The 25,346-nt window shown below is 39.0% G+C and overlaps 1 protein-coding gene across 2 annotated transcripts in view; it reads right to left on the bottom strand.

The window, feature by feature from the left end:
• Positions 1–4,238: 4,238 nt before the first annotated feature.
• LOC110526774 overlaps positions 4,239–25,346 on the bottom strand; it is a 79,086-nt gene continuing 57,978 nt past the window's right edge. For both annotated transcript variants that reach the window (XM_036963296.1, XM_036963297.1), the window contains 5 exons: positions 15,514–15,638; positions 13,480–13,625; positions 7,251–7,353; positions 6,539–6,681; positions 4,239–5,419 (listed from right to left, as the gene is read on the bottom strand). In XM_036963296.1, the coding sequence (XP_036819191.1) occupies positions 5,293–5,419; positions 6,539–6,681; positions 7,251–7,353; positions 13,480–13,625; positions 15,514–15,638 (644 nt within the window). In that variant the 3' untranslated portion in view covers positions 4,239–5,292. The remainder of the gene's footprint in view (positions 5,420–6,538; positions 6,682–7,250; positions 7,354–13,479; positions 13,626–15,513; positions 15,639–25,346) is intronic.

Below are 25,346 nucleotides of genomic sequence, written 5' to 3'. Positions count from 1 at the left end.
CAACCATTTGAAAGCACACCAAAGTTAGAATGGGAATACAATGTCAGATATTATGTTTATGTATACAACTTAATGCGTTATCACTGTGCTTCATCTCATAGCAGAACCAAATGACCTGGATTGCAGTTAGTTGAGGTTACATTAAAGTACATGGCGCAAGTGATCAATGCCGTTGGAGATCCTGTGCAGATCATTTTGCAAAAGTAATATTGAATTGTGTTTGGTTATCAACGCAACCATATATCAACATTTGAAGGAGATGTATCTTCTGCTTGGATAGTTCCATCTGTGCCATTGAGTCTGGCTTTAATTGCAGTTTGTCTACAAATTAATAATTGATGTTTGATTCATGTTTCCATTTCAACCAAAAATCTAAGATAAAGAATAAGACTTTGTTTTTGGTTGAGATAGAGCTGTGAATTCAACATATTTCTTATTAACTTGTAGATTCCATTTTTAACCAACCAAAGCTTGAAACTCTAGGCCTATGTATTGTCTATTTTTAGTTGAATCCTGGGCTGAATTTAAACTATAGCTGTTGATAACTTGCCAAATGCTATATAGGCCAAAATAGCATCATTGATGATACATGATTGATTTAATTTGCTCTATTGAACCTACACTTTTGAATGACTTCGATAGCAACAGTGAATCTATTAAGTGGCGATCTCTCAACAATCATTCTAATAATAGCACATTGGTAATAGTCAGTGACATCATAGCTAAGCAGGGCTGGGCTTGGTTAAAACCCTGGATAGGAGACCAAAGGGATAGCTGTAGATAGATCAACTCTCCAGTAGGAGGTGCTGCCCAGTCTATTGTTTTATTGATCTGACCTTGTTTCAAAGGTACAAATTCAACATATTCTATACAAGGTTTGTCTATGTTGAAAATTGGTTACCATGACAACATACTGTACATAATCCTGTGATTGAATTTTTCCCCTCAAAACAACAGTTGATTACTTTTTTTTTTTTTTAAATCTAATGAATTTCCTACGTAGATTCGTTGACAAATTACGTTGAAACAACGTCAATTTAACCAGTTTGTGCCCAGAGGGACATTAATATTGGTCAGACTCTAAAGGCAAAAGGAGACACAGACATCAGCAGACATCCCATTGGGCAAAAATTAGTTGAATCAACATTGTTTCCACATAATTTCAACCACAAAATTCAGTGTGATGACGTTGAATCAACACAGACAACTGATTGGATTAGCAAAAAGTCATCAACATCAGGACATTTCGGAAATCCAATGACAGGGTGATATTTGTGGCTGATTTCACATTGAATTCAAGTTAGTTGACAACTCAACCAAGTGTAAATTAAAACTAGATGTTGAACTGACGTCTGTGCCCAGTGGGGGATGGCACGTTCTTCTCCCTCGGTCTATGTGTATCTTCAGTGTTCTCCTGCAATGTAAACCAGCTCTGATCTGCCCGTCAGTGATTTGTTGCGTGAGTTCTCAAGATCAGTGGAGGACTGGAGGCCTCGGGATCAAGGGCTATAGAAATGGCAACAGTCCCGTCTCATGCACTAACGCTTGTTTTTTCCCTCTGGGAGAGAGGACAGACCAGAGCAAAGCAGAGCTGAGCCAGGAAGAAGAATGACTCCCCCTGATACTGGCCCTTGTCTATCTATCCCCCGCTCCTCCTCTTTCCCTTCCCCAGCATCGCTAGCGCCTGTCTCTTGTTTGGATAAGTTAGTGGGGAGACGTCAGCTCGTTGCTGATGTATACCACCTGCCTTGGCCTCTCCCTGAACCTTCCTCCAGCTCCCACCACTGAGACATTCCACTGCCTTTTCTGGGCCTGTGTTTACACGGCAACAGATTACCCAGCACTCCCCTCTATCTCTTTCTACTGGTTAAGGACAGGAGGCCAAGGGGCTACTCCACCACCACCGCTTCGCTGCCAAGATCCTCCCACTCATAATCACAGTCATGGTCATTAGGCTGAAAATGGAATGAAACAAGGAGATACTACCAGGACTCTTCCAATAAAGAACTTTCATTTTTGTTTTTTATTGCAAAATGTTTTTAAACCTTTTTCATTGCATGCCCTCATGAACAAAACCCAGAGCCAAGGACGGGTCAAAACAATTAGGGCTCACTAGCGAACATGCATGACCTCATCGTTACGGCCCTTTGAGAAGTTTAATGACTGTTGATTTACACTTTATGTTCACTGAAAGCAATGGAAAAACAAGTAGTTTGGATGTGTGCGCACCTAACCATGACGCATGGAGAATGAAAAGGATCCTTGGAGGAAAGAGAAGTCCTTCACACGGTCCTGCAGACTCTGTACTCCATGCAGCAGCTTCATTTCAGTTGATCCCAAGCTCATTGACGTCTGTCATCAGGATCTGACACTGTAACATTGGCTCTGTGTTGAGTCGAGTTTAGTGGAGAAACCACAGTTCCAGTGGGCAGTTCCTTTTTAGTAATACAAGTATGTGTGCCTAGCTAAATGAGTTTCTGTTTAGTATGTTAGACCCACTGTCCTCTCAGGGTAGCCATGTGTACACTGAGTGGTTAATATAACCATGTTGATAGAGGTTTTCCTGTGATGATTCTAAATAATAGGCACACATAAAACACAATCCCAAATCAATCCCTGGGTATAGGGTATATAGGGGAAAGGGGGAAACCTAGTCAGTTGTCCAACAATGTATTCAACTGAAATGTGTCTTCTGCATTTAAGTATAGGGTATAGAAGTATATAGTGGCTGTTCAGACAGGGTTTCTGTGTGGCACAGCCACAGCAGCAGCTGTTATCAATCGTGACCACCACCAGAGTGTAACGGTCATTCAGTCTCTCCATTACTGACCACACACACACACTGATACACCACACATCAAATACTTGGTCTTTACCAGAGAAACACCGCCTGGTGTTTGACCTCTCATCTATAGCCAAGGTTCTACTGCTCTTCTCCCCAGAAACATAAAACATTCAGAGTTAGATCTGGATAGGTGCTGGAACTGTCCCCAAAATGTGATGCTTTTCTATGATCATTCAGAGAGCCTTCTCCCACTTTAAGGTCTCCCACTAAATCACCGTTATTCAGAGTATATCACTTCATGTCTTCCTTAACAGTATATCACTGATTGTCTTCATTAACAGTATATCATTTAATATCTTCATTAACAGTATATCACTGATTGTCTTCATTAACAGTATATCATTTAATATCTTCATTAACAGTATATCACTGATTGTCTTCATTAACAGTATATCATTTAATATCTTCATTAACAGTATATCTTTGAATGTCTTCATTAACAGTATATCATTGAATGTCTTCATTAACAGTATATCATTTAATATCTTCATTAACAGTATATAATTGAATATCTTTATTAACAGTATATCATTGAATGTCTTCATTAACAGTATATAATTTAATATCTTTATTAACAGTATATCTTTGAATGTCTTCATTAACAGTATCATCTAATGTCTTCATTAACAGTATATAATTTAATATCTTTATTAACAGTATATCTTTGAATGTCTTCATTAACAGTATATGATTTGTCTTCATTAACAGTATATCATTTCATGTCTTCATTAACAGTATATCATTTCATGTCTTCATTAACAGTATATCATTTCATGTCTTCATTAACAGTATATCATTGAATATCTTCATCCAGTAGAGCTTTCATCATTGTGAATTCTAAATGAACCCATCCTGGTGTGAACTGTTTTTCAACACCTCATAAAATTGTTGTGAGAGCATGTGCACCGGCCTCAACACTTGTCTAAGATTAGGAACACACACACAAATGTAAAACTGACCGTGATAAAATGTATATAGGCCTATCCTTTCACCAAAGATAACACCAAAGATAAGAACTTGTAATTTCTATAATGATCTCTTCAGTTGCATTATAGTTTTATTTACACTTCTCCACAACAAGGAGTGATTGATTGTCTCCAGTGGTGTAAAGTACTAAAAATACTTTAAAGTAATACTTTTAAGTAGTTTTTTGTGGTATCTATACTTTACTATTGATATTTGACAACTTTTAATTCACTACATTCCTAAAGAAAATATTGTACTTTTTACTCCATACATTTTCCCTGACAACCCAAAGTACTCTTTACATTTTGAATGCTTAGCAGGACAGGAAATTGTGAAATTCACACACTTATCAAGAGAACACTACCGCCTATGGTCTGGCGGACTCACTAAACACAAATGCATCTTTTGTAAATAATGTCTGAGTGGGTTAGGGTTAGCTCAGTACACTTTAAAAACTAGAAAATGGTGCCGACTGCTTTGCTTAATATATGGAATTTGAAATAATTTATACTTTTACTTTTGATACTTAAGTATATTTTAGCATATTTTAAACCAAATATGGTTAGACTTTTACTCAAATAGTATTTTATTGGTGACTTTTACTTGAGTAACTTTCTATTAAGGTATCTATACTTTAACTCAAGCATGTCAATTGGGTACTTTTTCCACAACTGATTGTCTCACGTGTTAACAGAGAACTCTGGTAAATGGCCATGAAGTGATATAGTTGCCACACAGCGCCACCAAGTGGCAGAACTAAAAATAAATAAAAAGCATCTGGGGGGGGGGGGGGGGTCCACTTGGCAGAGCACAATGTGATTGGGGTTCACTTGGCAGAGCACAATGTGATTGGGGTTCAGTAACCAAAAAAGGTTGAGAGCCGCTGCACTAAACCAACAACTGTGTCAGTCTTAGTCAAGGTACTGAGTGGCAAGGTTGACATACAACTTCAACTGACAGGGCAGATTGTGAATATTTGATAACTGAACAATCAGAAATACTTCAATAATCGGATAATAACTATTAAAAAGTATTATCTTGTGTTAATTTATATCAAATAATTATTTAAATCATTGTGTTAAGTTTCATTAGAGTAAACTACTGAAAAAAAACACCACCCTCATTGTGGGCCTTCGACTAATCTCACACATTGAATTTCCTTAATAGCATTTAAAAGTAACCCACATCACTCTATCAAGATATTGGGAATCTCCTGGGAAACTGTGACAAAAAAAATGTACATAAAAAAATTATACTGATTGATAACAGAGTAACAGGAAATTACCACGGATATACATCTTAGCTACACATAAAGTATGTAGATACAACCCCTCAGAAAATAAAAGCCCTCTAGAAAATGTCAGTACAGAAATCAATGAATAACATTTACATTTTTATCATACTTCAATAACCCAATGGGTACCACTTCCATCGCCATCATTAACATTATTTGAACACACATTTGGCTATCATATTGTGTTTTAATCACTATTTTCCTGAATCTGCTGTTCGCGATAGTCCTTTGCCATTTTCTTCATGTCTGGGTGTGGCTTGCAGTCAGTTCTTCTAAGGAATTTTTTTGTTTTTGGATCAGTCGCAATCCTGTACCTGTAAAAGGGGAAAAGTGTGTGAATAATTTTAATTCAAACTAAAATTTAGAGAATTACTGATGATGCAATGCTGAACAAAAATATAAGCATCTCCTTCGCATAGAGTTGATCAGGCTGTTGATTGTGGCCAGTAGAATGTTGTCCCACTCCTCTTCAATGACTCTGCGAAGTTGCTGGATATTGGCATCAACAGGGAACACGCTGTTATGCATGTTGATTCAGAGCATCCCAAACATGCTCAATGGGTGACATGTCTGGTGAGTATGCAGGGCATGGAAGAACTTGGACATTTTCAGCTTCAGGAATTGTGTACAGATCCTTGCGACATTGGTCAGTCCATTATCATACTGAAACATGAGGTGATGGCATTGGTTGAATGGCACAACAGTGGGCCTCAGGATCTCGTCACATTGTCTCTGTGCATTCAAATTGCCATTGATAAAATGCAATTGTGTTCGTTGTCCATAGCTTATGCTTGCCTATACCATAACCCCACCATGGGGTACTATGTCACAACTTTAACATCAGCAGCCCACACAACGCCATACATGTGGTCTGTGGTTGTGAGGCCGATTGGACATACTGCCAAATTCTCTAAAACAACATTGGAGGCGGCTTATGGCAGAGAAATTAACATTCATTTCTCTGGCAACAGCTCTGGTGGACATTCTTGCAGTCAGCATGCCAATTGCACGCTCCCTCAAAACTTGAGTCATCTGTGGCATTGTGTTGTGTGACAAAACTGCACATTTTAGAGTGGCCTTTTATTGTCCCCAGCACAAGGTGCACCTGTGTAATACTCATGCTGTTTAATCAGCTTCTTGATATTCCACACCTATCAGGTCGATGGATTGTCTTAGCAAATGAGAAATGCTCACTAACATTGATGAAAACAAATTTCTGTACAAAATCTGAGAGAAATTATATTTCTATGCGTATGGAAAAATGATCTAAGACACAGAATAACCCTTTGAGTATGGTCAAGTCAATCATTATGACGTGGATAGTGTATCATAACACCCTGACTGACCAGACAGATAATAAGGAAACTGCTTCGAGATTCATATCTAATTCACAATACAAATCTATATTCATAATCCAGCTGTAACAAACTTACGTTTTTATATGATTATCAATCGCTTTTCGCTCATAGATTGTTCCATATTTGGTTATCACTGGATCAACAAACATCTTTTTGGTTAGTGGACAAATCAGATGTGGAGGAATAAACTTCTCAGTCAACTCTTCACCCACCAATTTCTGTAAATTAAGAAATAAATTATTATCTAAACCTGAATTGACAAATATAGAATGTGACAAACCTGCACAAGTAAATTCCATGAGGGATGGTTACAAAAATTATAATTAAATGAAAGCAATTACATAGAATAATGAATTGATTAATTGACAACTGATTTGAGAAATGCAGTATTGAAATGAAATAAAACACTGCCATTTAATTCACCACCACTTTCATCAAATTGATTCTACTTTTAAAATTTGAAGTCCATATGCACCAATGTGTCAATGAAATACCACACTGGCCACTTCCACCCCTGGCACATTCTTGAGTATTTTTGTTTTCTTCACCAGAAATGTGATGTGGTTCTTAATGTGGTTCATAATAAACAGAGGATATCATATGAAAAAAAAGATATAGCTTTTAAAAAGCTATACACATACAGTATAAAACTGATCCAGTGCCCTTCTGACTCACACCTCTCTCCTTCATATACTGTCTTCTCTCCACTGTCCTATCTGCTCAATATACACCAACAAGGAGTGGGACTGCCCCAGTCCTTTAAAGACAAATAAATATGTGCATTCACCTTCTCCATGTCATCCATTGATTGTCCTGCAACTTCCTCTGTGTTCTTCTTGGCCTCTTCTTCATACTTGTTTCTGCTGGTCAGGTATTCCTCTGCCAAAATACTTTTAAAATACATTTTTATTCAAATAATATTAATGTAGGCATGAATTCAACATATTCAATATAATACACTCCCCTCCGTATTTATTTGGACAGTGAAGCTAAAACGTTTAATTTGGCTCTATACTCCAGCATTTACATTTGAGATCAAATGTTTAATTTGTTTTATTCTGTTTTACCATTTTGAAATGAATGCAATTTATGTACAGTGGGGCAAAAAAGTATTTAGTCAGCCACCAATTGTGCAAGTTCTCCCACTTAAAAAGACGAGAGAGGCCTGTCATTTTCATCATAGGTACACTTCAACTATGACAGACAAAATGAGAAAAAAAATCCAGAAAATCACATTGTGGGATTTTTTATGAATTTATTTGCAAATTATGGTGGAAAATAAGTACAGTGCCTTGCGAAAGTATTCGGCCCCCTTGAACTTTGCGACCTTTTGCCACATTTCAGGCTTCAAACATAAAGATATAAAACTGTATTTTTTTGTGAAGAATCAACAACAAGTGGGACACAATCATGAAGTGGAACGACATTTATTGGATATTTCAAACTTTTTTAACAAATCAAAAACTGAAAAATTGGGCATGCAAAATTATTCAGCCCCTTTACTTTCAGTGCAGCAAACTCTCTCCAGAAGTTCAGTGAGGATCTCTGAATGATCCAATGTTGACCTAAATGACTAATGATGATAAATACAATCCACCTGTGTGTAATCAAGTCTCCGTATAAATGCACCTGCACTGTGATAGTCTCAGAGGTCCGTTAAAAGCGCAGAGAGCATCATGAAGAACAAGGAACACACCAGGCAGGTCCGAGATACTGTTGTGAAGAAGTTTAAAGCCGGATTTGGATACAAAAAGATTTCCCAAGCTTTAAACATCCCAAGGAGCACTGTGCAAGCGATAATATTGAAATGGAAGGAGTATCAGACCACTGCAAATCTACCAAGACCTGGCCGTCCCTCTAAACTTTCAGCTCATACAAGGAGAAGACTGATCAGAGATGCAGCCAAGAGGCCCATGATCACTCTGGATGAACTGCAGAGATCTACAGCTGAGGTGGGAGACTCTGTCCATAGGACAACAATCAGTCGTATATTGCACAAATCTGGCCTTTATGGAAGAGTGGCAAGAAGAAAGCCATTTCTTAAAGATATCCATAAAAAGTGTCATTTAAAGTTTGCCACAAGCCACCTGGGAGACACACCAAACATGTGGAAGGAGGTGCTCTGGTCAGATAAAACCAAAATTGAACTTTTTGGCAACAATGCAAAACGTTATGTTTGGCGTAAAAGCAACACAGCTCATCACCCTGAACACACCATCCCCACTGTCAAACATGGTGGTGGCAGCATCATGGTTTGGGCCTGCTTTTCTTCAGCAGGGACAGGGAAGATGGTTAAAATTGATGGGAAGATGGATGGAGCCAAATACAGGACCATTCTGGAAGAAAACCTGATGGAGTCTGCAAAAGACCTGAGACTGGGACGGAGATTTATCTTCCAACAAGACAATGATCCAAAACATAAAGCAAAATCTACAATGGAATGGTTCAAGAATAAACATATCCAGGTGTTAGAATGGCCAAGTCAAAGTCCAGACCTGAATCCAATCGAGAATCTGTGGAAAGAACTGAAAACTGCTGTTCACAAATGCTCTCCATCCAACCTCACTGAGCTCGAGCTGTTTTGCAAGGAGGAATGGGAAATAATTTCAGTCTCTCGATGTGCAAAACTGATAGAGACATACCCCAAGCGACTTACAGCTGTAATCACAGCAAAAGGTGGCGCTACAAAGTATTAACTTAAGGGGGCTGAATAATTTTGCACGCCCAATTTTTCAGTTTTTGATTTGTTAAAAAAGTTTGAAATATCCAATAAATGTCGTTCCACTTCATGATTGTGTCCCACTTGTTGTTGATTCTTCACAAAAAAATACAGTTTTATATCTTTATGTTTGAAGCCTGAAATGTGGCAAAAGGTCGCAAAGTTCAAGGGGGCCGAATACTTTCGCAAGGCACTGTATTTGGTCACCTACAAACAAGCAAGATTTCTGGCTCTCACAGACCTGTAACTTCTTCTTTAAGAGGCTCCTCCTCTGTCCTCCACATTTCTTGAAGAAATGTTTGGTGCGTGGTCGATTGTTCTAAATGTTATGTGTTGAGTTAGACCATCAGTGAGTTTATTCATACAGTGCCTTGCGAAAGTATTCGGCCCCCTTGAACTTTACGACCTTTTGCCACATTTCAGGCTTCAAACATAAAGATATAAAACTTTATTTTTTGTGAAGAATCAACAACAAGTGAACAGCAGTTTTCAGTTCTTTCCACAGATTCTCGATTGGATTCAGGTCTGGACTTTGACTTGGCCATTCTAACACCTGGATATGTTTATTTTTGAACCATTCCATTGTAGATTTTGCTTTATGTTTTGGATCATTGTCTTGTTGGAAGATAAATCTCCGTCCCAGTCTCAGGTCTTTTGCACCTCCATCAGGTTTTCTTCCAGAATGGTCCTGTATTTGGCTCCATCCATCTTCCCATCAATTTTAACCATCTTCCCTGTCCCTGCTGAAGAAAAGCAGGCCCAAACCATGATGCTGCCACCACCATGTTTGACAGTGGGGATGGTGTGTTCAGCTGTGTTGCTTTTACGCCAAACATAACGTTTTGCATTGTTGCCAAAAAGTTCAATTTTGGTTTCATCTGACCAGAGCACCTCCTTCCACATGTTTGGTGTGTCTCCCAGGTGGCTTGTGGCAAACTTTAAACTACACTTTTTATGGATATCTTTAAGAAATGGCTTTCTTCTTGCCACTCTTCCATAAAGGCCAGATTTGTGCAATATACGACTGATTGTTGTCCTATGGACAGAGTCTCCCACCTCAGCTGTAGATCTCTGCAGTTCATCCAGAGTGATCATGGGCCTCTTGGCTGCATCTCTGATCAGTCTTCTCCTTGTATGAGCTGAAAGTTTAGAGGGACGGCCAGGTCTTGGTAGATTTGCAGTGGTCTGATACTCCTTCCATTTCAATATTATCGCTTGCACAGTGCTCCTTGGGATGTTTAAAGCTTGGGAAATCTTTTTGTATCCAAATCCGGCTTTAAACTTCTTCACAACAGTATCTCGGACCTGCCTGGTGTGTTCCTTGTTCTTCATGATGCTCTCTGCGCTTTAAACGGACCTCTGAGACTATCACAGTGCAGGTGCATTTATACAGAGACTTGATTACACACAGGTGGATTGTATTTTTTATCATTAGTCATTTAGGTCAACATTGGATCATTCAGAGATCCTCACTGAACTTCTGGAGAGAGTTTGCTGCACTGAAAGTAAAGGGGCTGAATAATTTTGCACGCCCAATCTTTCAGTTTTTGATTTGTTAAAAAAGTTTGAAATATCCAATAAATGTCATTCCACTTCATGATTGTGTCCCACTTGTTGTTGATTCTTCACAACAAAATACAGTTTTATATCTTTATGTTTGAAGCCTGAAATGTGGCAAAAGGTCGCAAAGTTCAAGGGGGCCGAATACTTTCGCAAGGCACTGTATGTGACAATATTCAAGATGTCCATTAAGTAAAGTCACTGCAATAATGTCATTTTGTTTTCAGTTGGTCTGTTTGGAGTGGCTTTGCTGGTTTGAGGTCCAGGCAGTTTATTGGCAGCTCCCTCCAATAAGTAAAGTTATTTCTATTTCTAAAATATCTATTGTTTATGCAATTGCAGTGGTTAACTGTTGTTTATTTTCTACCATCATAAGTAGAGTATTGCTTGTCACTGTTTTTGGCCATCTTGTGAACTTTGTCAGCTATCTAGTGGAAGTAACAGATCTAAGAAGTAATTTTGGTGTACTCGTGTTATTAATCTGCATCAAACAAGCAAACCTAATCCTCTAAGCTTTAATAAACGTTGCTTGTTCTTTATATCTGCCTCTGTACTGTTTCCCTTTAATGGGCCTAGAACCTCTAATGTTTAGATGTTACAATTGTAATAAAACTTGTATGTTTTTGCTAAGGTGTTGTCTGGCCCGTTGCATCGCTCAGAACGGTGACATGTAATCTTATGTTCTGGTTGAGGTGTTCCGCTCATTAAACAGTAACTGGCGTAGTCGTCATTTAGCTAACCCTAGTCAGCAGGTGTTACTACAATATACTAGTCATGTTCGCAAAAACACTACAGTAAATACTACAGTAATGTCCGCAAAACACTATGGTGAAAACTACAGTAAAGTCTGCAAAAACACTACTGTAAATTCTATAGTCTACTACAGTCATGTCCGCAAAAACACTACAGTGAATAAATACTATAGCATATAAATATAGCAATACTACAGTATTTAGACCATATCATTTTTTCATGTGGGTGTGACTACAAACTTGTTGGACGTATTTGCAGTTTGTTTTGATTTGTTATTTTCAGATTATGCTGTGCTCAATAGGAACTGAATGGTAATTCATGTATTGTCTCATTTTGGAGTTACTTTTATTGTAAATAAGAATAGAATACAGTATGTTTCTGAACACTTCTATATTTGTATATATATATATATATATATATATATATATATATATATATATATATATATATATATATACACACTTCTATATATATATATATATATATGAGCTAAAGGCTAGAGCTGCCGCTTTGAAGGAGCGGGACTCTAACCCGGAAGCTTATAAGAAATCCCGCTATGACCTCCGATGAACCATCAAACAGGCAACGTGTCAATACAGGACTAAGATCGAATTGTACTACACCGGCTCTGACGCTCGTCAGATGTGGCAGGGCTTGCAAACTATTACAGATTACAAAGGGAAGCACAGCCGAGAGCTGCCCAGTGACACGAACCTACCAGACGAGCTAAACTACTGCTATGCTCGCTTCGAGGCAAATAACACTGAAATATGCATGAGAGCACCAGCTGTTCTGGAAGACTGTGTGATCACGCTCTTCAAAGCCGCTGTGAGTAAGACCTTTAAACAGGTCGACATTCACAAGGCCGCAGGGCCAGACAGATTACCAGGATGTGCTGACCAACCGGACAAGTGTCTTCACTGACATTTTCAACCGCTCCCTGTCCGAGTCTGCAATACCAACATGCAGACCACCACCATAGTACCTGTGCCCAAGAACACTAAGGTAACCTGCCTAAACGACTACCTACCCGTAGCACTCACGTCTGCGAAAGGCTGGTCATGGCTCACATTAACACCATTATCCCAGAAACCCTAGACCCAGCACAATTTGCATACCACCCCAACAGATCCACAGATGATGCAATCTCTATTGCACTCCCACTGCCCTTTCCCACCTGGACAAAAGGAACACCTATGTGAGAATGCTATTCATTGACTACAGCTCAGCGTTCAAGATCATAGTGCCCTCAAAGCTCATCAATAAGCTAAGGACCCTGAGACTAAACACCTCCCTCTGCAACTGGATCCTGGACTTCAAGAGGCTTCTAAACAGCTTCTACCCCCAAGCCATAAGACTCCTGAACACCTAATCAAATGGCTACCCAGACTAATTGCATTGCCCCCGCCCCCTTTCACAACCCCGCTACTCTCTGTTGTTATCATCTATGCATAGTCACGTTAATAACTCTACCTACATGTACATATTACCTCAACTAACCAGTGCCACCGCACATTGACTCTGTACCAGTACCTCCTTGTATATAGTCTCGCTATTGTTATTTTACTGCTGCTCTTTAATTACTTGTTACTTTTATTTCTTATTCTTATCCGTATTTTTTTTTAATTGTAATTTCTATTAAACTTTTTTACATTTTTAAACTGCATTGTTGGTTAGGGGCTCGTAAGTAAGCATTTCACTAGAAGGTTTACTACACCTGTTGTATTCGGCGCATGTGACTAATAACATTTGATTTGATATTTCTGCATCTCATTATTCACGATTCATTCATGCTTTCATTCCTAAATGGTAAAACAGATATGTAAGAATATACCCTTAAATAAAAAGGGACATTCTATGCTGTCGTCTCATATGAAACATTTGATCTCAAATCCAAAATGCTGAAGTACAGACTTGAAAATCACATCAATAAAGTTAGAACTACTCTTGTAAAGAGTATAAAAACTAATTGTTGCAAGCCAACCTGTCCAGTGGATCTTGGGGTTCAGGAACGATGAGCAGTCCATATACAGCATCCAAGATCTCTCTCATGGTCATGTGAGCGTTGTAGCTGCGGTCAAATATGTTGTGGCAGATACGACCCACACTGTTTATGTTGCAGTGGTACACCTTCGTCCACATTAAGGATTTTATATAACACTTCATATGAAAGCGTTAAAAAAACGGGATATTTCAGCCTGAATTCACACCAGGAACTTAAAAATAGTGATATACAGTGCATTCGAAAAGTATTCAGACCCCTTGACTTTTTCCACAATTTTATTACGTTACAGCGTTATTATAATTTATTAAATTAAACATGTCCTCATCAATCTACACACAATACCCCATAATGACAAAGCGAAAACAGGTTTTAAAATGTTTTTAAAAAAATAAGAATTCAGACCCTTTGCTATGAGACTCAAAATTGAGCTCAGGTGCATCCTGTTTCCATTGATCATCCTTGAGATTTTTCTACAACTTGATTGGAGTCCACTTGTGGTAAATTAAATTGATTGGACATGATTTGGAAAGGCACATACCTGTCTATATAAGGTCCCACAGTTGACAGTGCATGTTAGAACAAAAACCAAGCCATGAGGTCAAGGAATTGTCCGTAGAGCTCCGAGACAGGATTGTGTTGAGGCACAGATCTGGGGAAGGGCAGCAAAATATTTCTGCAGTGTTGGTCCCCAAGAATACAGTGGCCTCCATCATTCTCAAATGGAAGAAGTTTGGAACCACCAAGACTCTTCCTAGAGCTGGCTGCCCAGCCAAACTGAGCAATCGGGGGAGAAGGGCCTTGGTCAGTGAGGTGGCCAAGAACCCGATGATCACTCTGACAGAGCTCCAGAGTTCCTCTTTGAAGATGGGAAAACCTTCCAGAAGGACAACCATCTCTGCAACACTCCACCAATCAGGCCTTTGTGGTAGAGTTGCCAGATGGAAGCCACCCTCAGTAAAAGGCACATGACAGCCCACTTGGAGTGTGCCAAAAGGAACCTGAAGGACTCTCAGACTATGAGAAACAAGATTTTCTGGTCTGATGAAACCAAGATTGAACTCTTTGGCCTGAATGCCAAGTATCACGTCTGGAGGAAACCTGGCCAATACCATCCCTACGGTGAAGCATGGTGGTGGCAACATCATGCTGTGGGGATGTTTTTCAGAGGCAGGGATTGGGAGACTAGTCAGGATCGAGGGAAAGATGAACGGAGCAAAGTACAGAGAGATCCTTGATGAAAACCTGTTCCAGAGCGCTCTGGGCCTCCGACTAGTGTGGCCCTAAGCACACAGCCAAGACAACGCAGGGGCGGATTTGGAAAAAGTCTCTGAATGTCCGGTTTTGAACCCGATCAAACATCTCTGGAGAGACCTGAAAATAGCTGTGCAGTGACGCTCCCCATCCAACCTGACAGAGCTTGAGAGGATCTGCAGAGAAGAATGGGAGAAACTCCTCAAATACAGGTGTGCCAAGCTTGTAGTGTCATACCCAAGAAGACTCAAGGCTGTAATCGCTGCCAAAGGTGCTTCAACAAAGTACTGAGTAAAGGGTCTTAATACTTATGTAAATGTGATATTTAAGTTTAAACATTTTTAAACAGCTGTAACGTAACAAAATGTGGAAAAAGTCAAGGGATCTGAATACTTTCCGATTGCACTGTATTTGAGGTACATTACAATTTAGTCTAATCTGACGAGAGTGGCGGCATTTCAAATGCAGGTGTGTTTTTGTTTTCTAACCTTAATCACTCGCTACCATGCCTCAATTTAACCTTATCCTAACTCTAACCACTCTTTAGCATGCCTCAACTTATCCTCTTGCACTTGCATGTACATATTTGTAGTTTTGCTCAAGGGTAAGTGTTGTAAATGTTTTCATGAGTTTCACATAAATTCCACTACCTTTGATAATCTAGAAGTTATAGGCAATAATAATAAATATATTGTAACAGCTGCAAGCAGTCACAAAATATCAAAGACACTGTCTTCATGTATTCATTGTGTAGAAGGATACAGGTGTGACAAAGCGCACAAGTGGAGGTTTGACGGGGTAGTCAGCTCCAAACTGACAGTACAGCTCAAAGGCTCCATTTTCATAAGGTGTATCAGGAGGGCCTTCCATGAGAATCTTCCAAAACGCTGAATAGGTATGGAATCACAGAGGTTAAATGTTTTACACAATATTATACAAAATTATTAAAATAACAACTGGTCATCTGGATGGGATGGTTAATTGTTTGTGGGAACATGCTAACAGGGATTTTACCATTTGACAGTCATGTAAACATATCAGTACATGGGCGTGTGTGCGCTTCATGTTGCGACAAAATGATAGCTGCAATACCAAAACAACAGAGACATTTAGCCTCATGCTTCACCTTCTTAGTTGTTGCAGAAGATATTGCTGTTTACTTCGCGGATCACTGACTCTACCTGGATCCATAAGAAGTTGAGTGTGTCCCTTCTGTTACGAAAGCCACTGTCTAGCCTACTGATTCCGCTACACCTAGGGGTCCTAGGCCTAGCTAAATGGCCTGATTTAATGTGTGCATTTGTGAGAGTATGCATTTGTATGCATGTGTCCCCAGGGGATAGCAACCGTAACCCGGTCCAGGACCAGCTCCGTCTTGACGCCTTGGTCGGCAAGCCCACGCAGACTATAGTTTGTTGTTCAAAGCGGTAACCAAAATACATACAGTATATACCAAAAAACTACAACTAAAGAAGTAACCTAAAAAAGACTGGCAGGCCGAGAGGCTCCCTGGCCACCTCTCTCTTACTGATTACCGGTCATCATGATTGCTCGCACCGGTGTGCCTATCAAGGCCTGGCATAGTACATCTAAACTAAGTGTTCAAAACATTAAGGGCACCTTCCTAATATTGAGTTGCACCCTCCCCCCCCCTTTTGTCCTTAGAACAGCCTCAATTCGTTGGAGCATGGACTTTACAAGGTGTCGAATGCATTCTACAGGGATGCTGGGCCATGTTGACTCCAATGCTGGATCGGTTTTTCATGAGTGTGAAAAACCCATCAGCATTGCAGTTCTTGACACAAACCGGTGCGCATTGCAGTTCTTGACACAAAACCGGTGCGCCCAGCACCTACTACCATACCTCGTTCAAAGGCATTCTTTTGTTTTGCCCATTAACCCTCTGAATGGCACACATGCACAATCTATGTCTTAATTGTCTCAAGGCTTTAAAATCCTTCATTAACCTGTCTCCGCCCCTTCATGTACACTTGCAGCGGATTTAACAAGTGACATCAATAAGGGATCCTAGCTTTCACCTGTTCAGTCTAAGAACAGAGCAGGTGTCCTTAATGTTTTGTACACTCAGTCTTTTTTTAAAGACAACTTAAAAGATCAGCTTCAGTATTGCAGATAGATTTTTAGGTTTTTATCAAACTAAACTTTGCATAATTTCTTATCGCCCTATTATTTTTAACCCTACCAACCCGTCCCCATTGGAGTAAACTAACAGACAACAATATGTCTTCTACTGCTACTTACAGCTATTTTCGCTCATATATACAGTACACTAAATCATAATTCCAACCCTCAGATATCCAGACTAACCCATTTTTCCCAATACACTACCATTTTACAATTTCCTTTTGCAATACATCCTATTTTACTGTGATGTCTTTTGAGGGTCTTGAGCCTCTATTTGTATCATTTCTACCGAGATCGTCCTAAAAATAAATACTTTACCTAAGAGTAAAGTAATATTTCCCATTGATTGAAGTGTTACCAGATCAATAATGTTTACTTACTAAAGTCTGACTCTGACGGCAAAACTGTGCAGAATGGATGTGGGTCACAGTGCAGGCTCTTCAGCTCTTCTAGAATGCGTTTGTCCTTCTCCAAAAAGCGTCTGCTCTTGGATTCTTTTATGTTCTTTTTCAATGAACTATTATGTGAGATATTTGTTTTGTTAGAACAATACAGTAGTTTACCTTAATTGCCAAGTTACATACAGTGGGGCAAATTAGTATTTAGTTAGCCACCAATTGTACAAGTTCTCTCACTTAAAAAGATGAGAGCCCTGTAATTTTCATCATAGGTACACTTCAACTATGACAGACAAAATGAGAAAAAAATCCAGAAAATCACATTGTAGGATTTTTAATGAATTTATTTGCAAATTATGGTGGAAAATAAGTATTTGGTCAATAACAAAAGTTTATCTCAATACTTTGTTATATACACTTTGTTGGCAATGACAGAGGTCAAACGTTTTCTGTAAGTCTTCACAAGGTTTTCACACACTGTTGCTGGTATTTTGGCCTACTCTTCCATGCAGATCTCCTCTAGAGCAGTGATGTTTTGGGGCTGTTGCTGGGCAACACAGACTTTCAACTCCCTCCAAAGATTTCCTATGGGGTTGAGATCTGGAGACTGGCTAGGCCACTCCAGGACCTTGAAATGCTTCTTACGAAGCCACTCCTTCGTTGCCCGGGCGGTGTGTTTGGGATCATTGTCATGCTGAAAGACCCAGCCACGTTTCATCTTCAATGCCCTTGCTGATGGAAGGTGGTTTTCACTTAAAATCTCACGATACATGGCCCCATTCATTCTTTCCTTTACACGGATCAGTCGTCCTGGTCCCTTTGCAGAAAAACAGCCCCAAAGCATGATGTTTCCACCCCCATGCTTCACAGTAGGTATGGTGTTCTTTGGATGCAACTCAGCATTCTTTGTCCTCCAAACACAACGAGTTGAGTTTTTACCAAAAAGTTTTATTTTGATTTCATCTGACCATATGACATTCTCCCAATCTTCTTCTGGATCATCCAAATGCTCTCTAGCAAACTTCAGACAGGCCTGGACATGTACTGGCTTAAGCAGGGGGACACGTCGGGCACTGCAGGATTTGAGTCCCTGGCGGCGTAGTGTGTTACTGATGGTAGGCTTTGTTACTTTGGTCCCAGCTCTCTGCAGGTCATTCACTAGGTCCCCCCGTGTGGTTCTGGGATTTTTGCTCACCGTTCTTGTGATCATTTTGACCAAACGGGGTGAGATCTTGCATGGCGCACCAGATCGAGGGAGATTATCAGTGGTCTTGTATGTCTTCCATTTCCTAATAATTGCTCCCACAGTTGATTTCTTCAAACCAAGCTGCTTACCTATTGCAGATTCAGTCTTCCCAGCCTGGTGCAAGTCTACAATTTTGTTTCTGGTGTCCTTTGACAGCTCTTTGGTCTTGGCCATAGTGGAGTTGAGTGTGACTGTTTGAGGTTGTGGACAGGTGAGTTTTATACAGAATACAAGTTCAAACAGGTGCCATTAATACAGGTAACGAGTGGAGGACAGAGGAGCCTCTTAAAGAATAAGTTACAGGTCTGTGAGAGCCAGAAATCTTGCTTCTTTGTAGGTGACCAAATACTTATTTTCCACCATTATTTGCAAATAAATCCATAAAAAAATCCTACAGTGTGATTTTCTGGATTTTTTTTCTCATTTTGTCTGTCATAGTTGAAGTGTACCTATGATGAAAATTACAGGCCTCTCTCAACTTTTTAAGTGGGAGAACTTGCACAATTGGTGGCTGACTAAATACTTTTTTGCCCCACTGTATATGCTTCTTGAAATTCTGGTATAGGAACATCACTTACTTCTCTGTTAAGGTCACTTTATCGTTTAGTTGACTTGGCAGAGCAACCTCTGGCTTCTCGTCATAACCCCGGTTGGCGAACAGAGCAACTAGAATGCTCTGTACAGGCAAATGAGCATTGTTCAGTACAATTTGTTTTATATCAATGGTATTAACTTCCATATTTAAATCAAATAAAAAGTGTATTAAAGTATCTGTCCAGTGTTCCAGATTTCTATGAAATATTAACCTAAAATGAATTACAGTGTATAATTTAATAGATGTCTTTCCAAAAAATTATAATTATGGAGTTAAAAAGCAGTATTTTTCTGTGCTCCTGCTTAGCCTGAGTGGAAACAACAGTGGTGTGAGAGTAAATCGGTAAATAAAAAAAACTGTTTTGCCAGCTCAGACAATGAGACACGCATACACTTGGAAATTCAAATTATATAGAACAAAAATATAAATGCATCATGACAATTTCAAAGATTTGACTAAGATACAGTTCATATAAGAAATCAGCAAATTTTAAATAAATTCATTAGGCTCTATTCTATGGATTTCACATTACTAGGCAAGAGCGTAGCCATGGGAGCGCAAAGGCCCACCCACTTGGGAGCCAGGCCCAGCCAACCAGAATTAGTTTTTCCCCATAAAGGGGCTTTATTACAGACAGAAATACTCCTCAGAGCCCCCTCATACGATCCCGCAGGTGAAGTAGCCGGATCTGGAGGTCCTGGGCTGACGTGATCTGTGGTTGTGAGGCCGATTTGGAAGTCCTGCCAAATTCCCTAAAACGACGTTGGAGGCGGCTTTAGGTAGAGAAATTAACGTTACATTCTCTGGCAACAGTCTGGTGGACATTTCTGCAGTCAGCATACCAAATGTACGCTCCCTCAAAACTTGAGACATCTGTGGAAACTTGAAACATCAACTTGCGTGCGATGGTAAACGAGGACGCACGCCTGCGGTTTGGGTAGCATGTTAGTCTCCTTCTTCCCACTGGAGAATGAATCAAAATACATTTTAAAAAACGCTGCTGGACCAATCACAGACGGGCCTGTCCCGGCCAAGGGGGATGATGTCATTCTCCAGGCAAATTTCAAGCATTTTTGGAAACAGTTTGTAAAAACAAAAAAAACTATTGAGATTGGGTTTCACTGAGTGGGTTCTCTCTCATTTATGCTTTGGCCATAACTACAAGTAAAGGACAACAACATTATTTGGGAATGAGCAAACAGAATATGTGCAATGTCAATTTTTGGGCAACCCGACCAAATTCAAATATAAATGTGAGTTATATATCTGTCATTCTATTGAAAGCAAGTCTAAGAAGTGGAAGGTTTGTTCCATGTGCGCTATTTCTATGCTTCACATTCTTAAGTTTCCTTTTTGTATCATTTACTTTTGGTTTTGTACACAAGCTTCAAACACCTGAAAATACAATATTTCTGGTTATGGAAAATATATTTCACAGCGGTTTAGATGGTATAATGATTCCTTACACAATGACTGCTTGTTTTGTCTCAAACTGAAATTAGGCAAACTATTAGAATTTTAGCAACCAGGAAATGGCAGAGCGATTTCTGCACATTGCACCTTTAAAAATGAGATTTTCACTGGACAGTTACTTTAACATCCATACTAAATATGGATCACTTTATTAATTTAAAATAAATGGAAACATTTATATACTTTTTGAATAGATTTCATTTAATAGATCGTACCTCGTTCTTAATGTAGGATGGGTCCAATTTCTTCTTCAGCTTCCTCATCTCCAAAGACAGAACAGTTTCCATTTCAAAGAGCTTCAGACCAGCTTTACTCGTCTCTGGTTTAAAACAACACCCTCCTACAGGAAGACATCGATGAAGTGGATTCAGTTGCTTCATTGTTATTACTTGATGCAAATATATGGGACATTGTTATGTAGTGTCTCAAAAAACACATCACATTTTAGTAGACTAGTCTGCTGTGTCCTCTTACAGTTTTTCTAGATTGCTTGAACACTGTGAATGAAACAGGGATCCACAAGGCCAAACAGTAACTTTTTTTGCACAATAGTTAGTCATTTCTCATTGTTTTCACACTAAATGCAAATGCTAAGCACTTTTTTGCAAAACAGTAGACAGCTATCACAAAACACCTTTTGCAAAAACACAAGACACAACTCTTTACACAAGACACAAAAATCTAAACATGTCAAACAAAACAAAATCATTTTTTCACAGTTAATAAGAATTACTCCCATGATGGAATGTCTTTAGCATCAACATGTAAACTCTCTTTGCATAACTATTAACCTCACAATAAGTCCATAAATACAGTTGTTTTGTTTTCCATGGTTTATACAGTAGATCATATTTATATGTTTTAAATTGCCAGCTAAATCAACACAAATTAAATTGAAAAGTCATGTCAGTCACTTCTTTCATACAATTTTGTTTACAGAACTTCAGTCACATTTGTACTTTGAACGTTTCTTCACTATTTCATTTTTGGAATTAGACCTACTTTCAATATTACTGTATTTCATTGATGTTTACTGTATTTTGTCACATTTACAGCATTACAATATACAGCACTCAATTCCAACTGTATCAAATGTTGTTTAATTATTGTTTTAATATGTTTATCTTCCTGCTTTCGTATTTGAGACTACTTCAGCCAACACAAGTCAGTACAGTTAATTTCTAGAAAATGGGATCTTTGTTGAAATGTATTTATAGCAGAACAGCAATGATCAAATGCTCAAATACTTTTACAGAACTTCCAATAGTATTTTTTCCTTTGTACCTGACTTGCATATCATAGACCACCTGTAGCAAAACTTTAAATAGAAATGCCATCAATGAATACAAAATTCACTGTAAAGTGTTTTGTTCACAGAATACCAACATTTTGTTTTAATCAGAAGTGAAACAGTTGCAAATGGGTTCACTGTTTCCGGCAATCAGTAAATACTGTAACTGACAATTAACCTGTCAATCGACGTCGTTGTTTTTTGTTTGAATTGTTTACGTGTTCGCTATGCGGGGGAAATGGTAAAACAATCGGAACTACGTGGCTAAAAACTGTTGTAACGGGGATTATTATCGTAGCAACACACTTTTGGAGTGAAGGCAATCCCACGCTGTGTTAGCTAGGTTTTTTTATGTCTTCAGGTGTAGTTCATAAAGGTTGAAGCGTGTATGTTACGATGGTAACGTTATAATAATTAAGGATGAAGCGTGAATTCATGCCAGGAATAAGCAGCCAATGAGTTCTCACGGAAGGTGATAATTCTAACTAAAATTACAGAATAAACCACCAGTTAAAATCAAGGAACAGTTGTGCTCGTGGTTACTGGAGGGAGCTACAAATACTACTGCAGAATATTGTAAATGGCTTTAAGTAGGCCATAAACATGTAGAATATAGGAAAAGAGCTAGGCACGGGGACTGTCTAATTTCTATGATTATCTCTAACATTGCAGAGATCAAAATCAAATCAAACTTTGTCACATGCGCAGAATACAGCAGACCGTACCGTGAAATGCTTACTTACAAGCCCGTAACCAACAATGCAGTTAAAGAAATAGGTTACTCCTAAATCATCATCCCCAACATTACAGAGCTTTGCTTTGGTGTGGATTGACGTCTATACATTCATATCAGTTTACTTATTTCTATTGTGGGGTGTGTTTATGTGCGCCACTGGAAAGTCTACAAAACTATGAGCAAACTAGCCCATGTATTGAATACATGGAGTTGGATTGTGATGATACCAGTGAATGAATAATATTAGATTTTTCACGTGTATGAAATTGTTTGGTGAAATATGCATAAAAGAAACCTTTTGATAGTTGTATTTTTGTATATCAAGTTTTGATCATCATGATTTAGTAACTGCAACAAATATATATTGATCAACTGGGATATTAAAAGACAGATTAACTTTTTGTTTTGTCAGCTTGGTTGAGTTAATATTTTTGTAGGCAGTCATGTTCTTTTGATTAATGTATTTGCAATTCTGATGGTATAATATAGGTTTGATGAATGTATTTATGTTTTGAGAAGGCAACTACATTTAAAAAAATGCTGTTTTGCAAAAGGCCACAGAGTTCTGTCTTGTGGACTCTGTTTTGAAAATCGACAACGTTGTTCCAAAGAAATCATTGTAGAAGAACTGTATTACCAACTTTTTCATAGAAAAAAAGTGGTTTATTGATGTTTACAGTTAGTATTTGTTGAACCATTGTGTAATAAATGGTCATTTGATGACAAATGGTTTTGATGCAGCGATCTAGTTTTTTGATTTTGCTAAATAAATATTCTCATTAGGTGACAATTGTTACTGTTTTGATAAAGTGATTTATTTTGTAACAGTAACTTTAAGATGTGATGGAGTTGATGCATTTTGCAAGAGAAACGTGTTGTTTTGGCCCCTGGCAGGGAAAAATAAATTAAGAAGAAAAATAGCTGCAAACAGCTTTGAAATGGGGTGCTGGCTTTTGAGCAGGCTGAAGAGAAAGAGTTGCAGTGTTGTGCAGTGCATTCGGAAAGTATTCAGACCCCTTAACTTTTTCCACATTTTGTTACGTTACAGTTTTATTCTAAAATGGATTAAATACTTGTTTCCCGCTCATCAATCTACACACAATAACCCATAATGACAAAGCAAAAACAGATTTTGACATTTTTGCAAATGTATTAAAAATAAAAACAGAAATACCTTTACATAAGTATTCAAAGCCTTTGCTATGAGACTCGAAATTGAGCTCAGTTGCATCCTGTTTCCATTGATCATCCTTGAGATGTTTCTACAACTTGACTGGAGTCCACCTGTGGTAAATTAAATTGATTGGACATGATGATTTGGAAAGGCACAACACCTGTGCATGTCAGAGCAAAAAACAAGCCATGAGGTTGAAGGAATTGTCCGTAGAGCTCCGAGTCAGGATTTTGTCAAGACACAAATCGCGGGAAGGGTACCAAAACTTGTCTGCAGCATTGAAGGTCCCCAAGAACATAGTGGCCTCCATCATTCTTAAAAGGAAGAAGTTTAGAATCAAAAAGACTAGAGCTGTCCGGCCAAACTGAGCATTCGGGGGAGAAGGGCCTTGGTCAGAGAGGCGACCAAGAACCCGATGGTCACTCTGACAGAGCTCCAGAGTTCCTCTGTGGAGATGGGAGAACCTTCCAGAAGGTTATGGTAGAGTGACAGCCCGCTTAGAGTTTGTCAAAAGGCACCTGAAGGACTCTCAGACTATGAGAAACAAGATTCTCTGGTCTGATGAAACCAAGATTGAACTCTTTGGCCTGAATGCCAAGAGTCATGTCTGGAGGAAACCAGGCACCGCTCATCACCTGGCCAATACCATCCCTACGGTGAAGTATGGTGGTGACAGCATCATGCTGTGGGGATGTTTTTCAGCGGCAGGGATTGGGAGACTAGTCAGGATTGAGGGAATGATGAACGGAGCAAAGTACAGAGAGATTCTTGATGAAAATCTGCTCCAGAGCGCCCAGGACCTCAGACTGGGGCGAAGTTTCACCATCCAACAGGACAACTACCCTAAGCACACAGCCAAGACAATGCAGGAGTGGCTTTGGGACACGTCTCTGAATGTCCTTGAGTGGCCCAGCCAGAGCCTGGACTTGAACCCAATCGAACATCTCTGAAGAGACCTGAAAATGCTGTGCAGCGACGCTCCCGATCCAACCTGACAGAGCTTGAGAGGATCTGCAGAGAAGAATGGGAGAAACTCCCCAAATACAGGTGTGCCAAGCTTGTAGTGTCATACCCAAGAAGACTCAAGGCTGTAATTGCTGCCAAAGGTGCTTCAACAAAGTACTGAGTAAAGGGTCTTAATACTTATGTATATACTTATCCAGGGTTTTTTGTATAAATGTGCAACAAATTGTTTTGCTTTTTGATTATGGCATATTGTGTGTAGATTGATGAGGGGGAAAAAAAACGATTTAATCCATTTTAGAATAACAAAATGTGGAAAAAGTCAAGGGGTCTGAATACTTCCCGAATACACTGTATACTGTGAAATACAGTCATTTGACACATGGATCGATTTTTTCCTGTTTATATAAGCAAAGTAGGTATTTTCAAAAAAATCAATAATAATCATACATCTGTATGCAGATGACACCAGGCTCTTTTGGAGCTTCAATCTGCCTTCATTGCATTGTAGAAAGCCTTTGTTGAACTGAAATTGGTACTTAACGCAGGTAAAACCAAGTATATGTTATTCTTC

This window comes from Oncorhynchus mykiss, chromosome 26 (genome assembly GCF_013265735.2).
Source record: "Oncorhynchus mykiss isolate Arlee chromosome 26, USDA_OmykA_1.1, whole genome shotgun sequence".
In the NCBI taxonomy this organism is placed as follows: Eukaryota; Metazoa; Chordata; class Actinopteri; order Salmoniformes; family Salmonidae; genus Oncorhynchus; species Oncorhynchus mykiss.
Note: the sequence above shows the minus strand (reverse complement) of the source record. Positions and strands in the feature narration are given on the sequence as shown.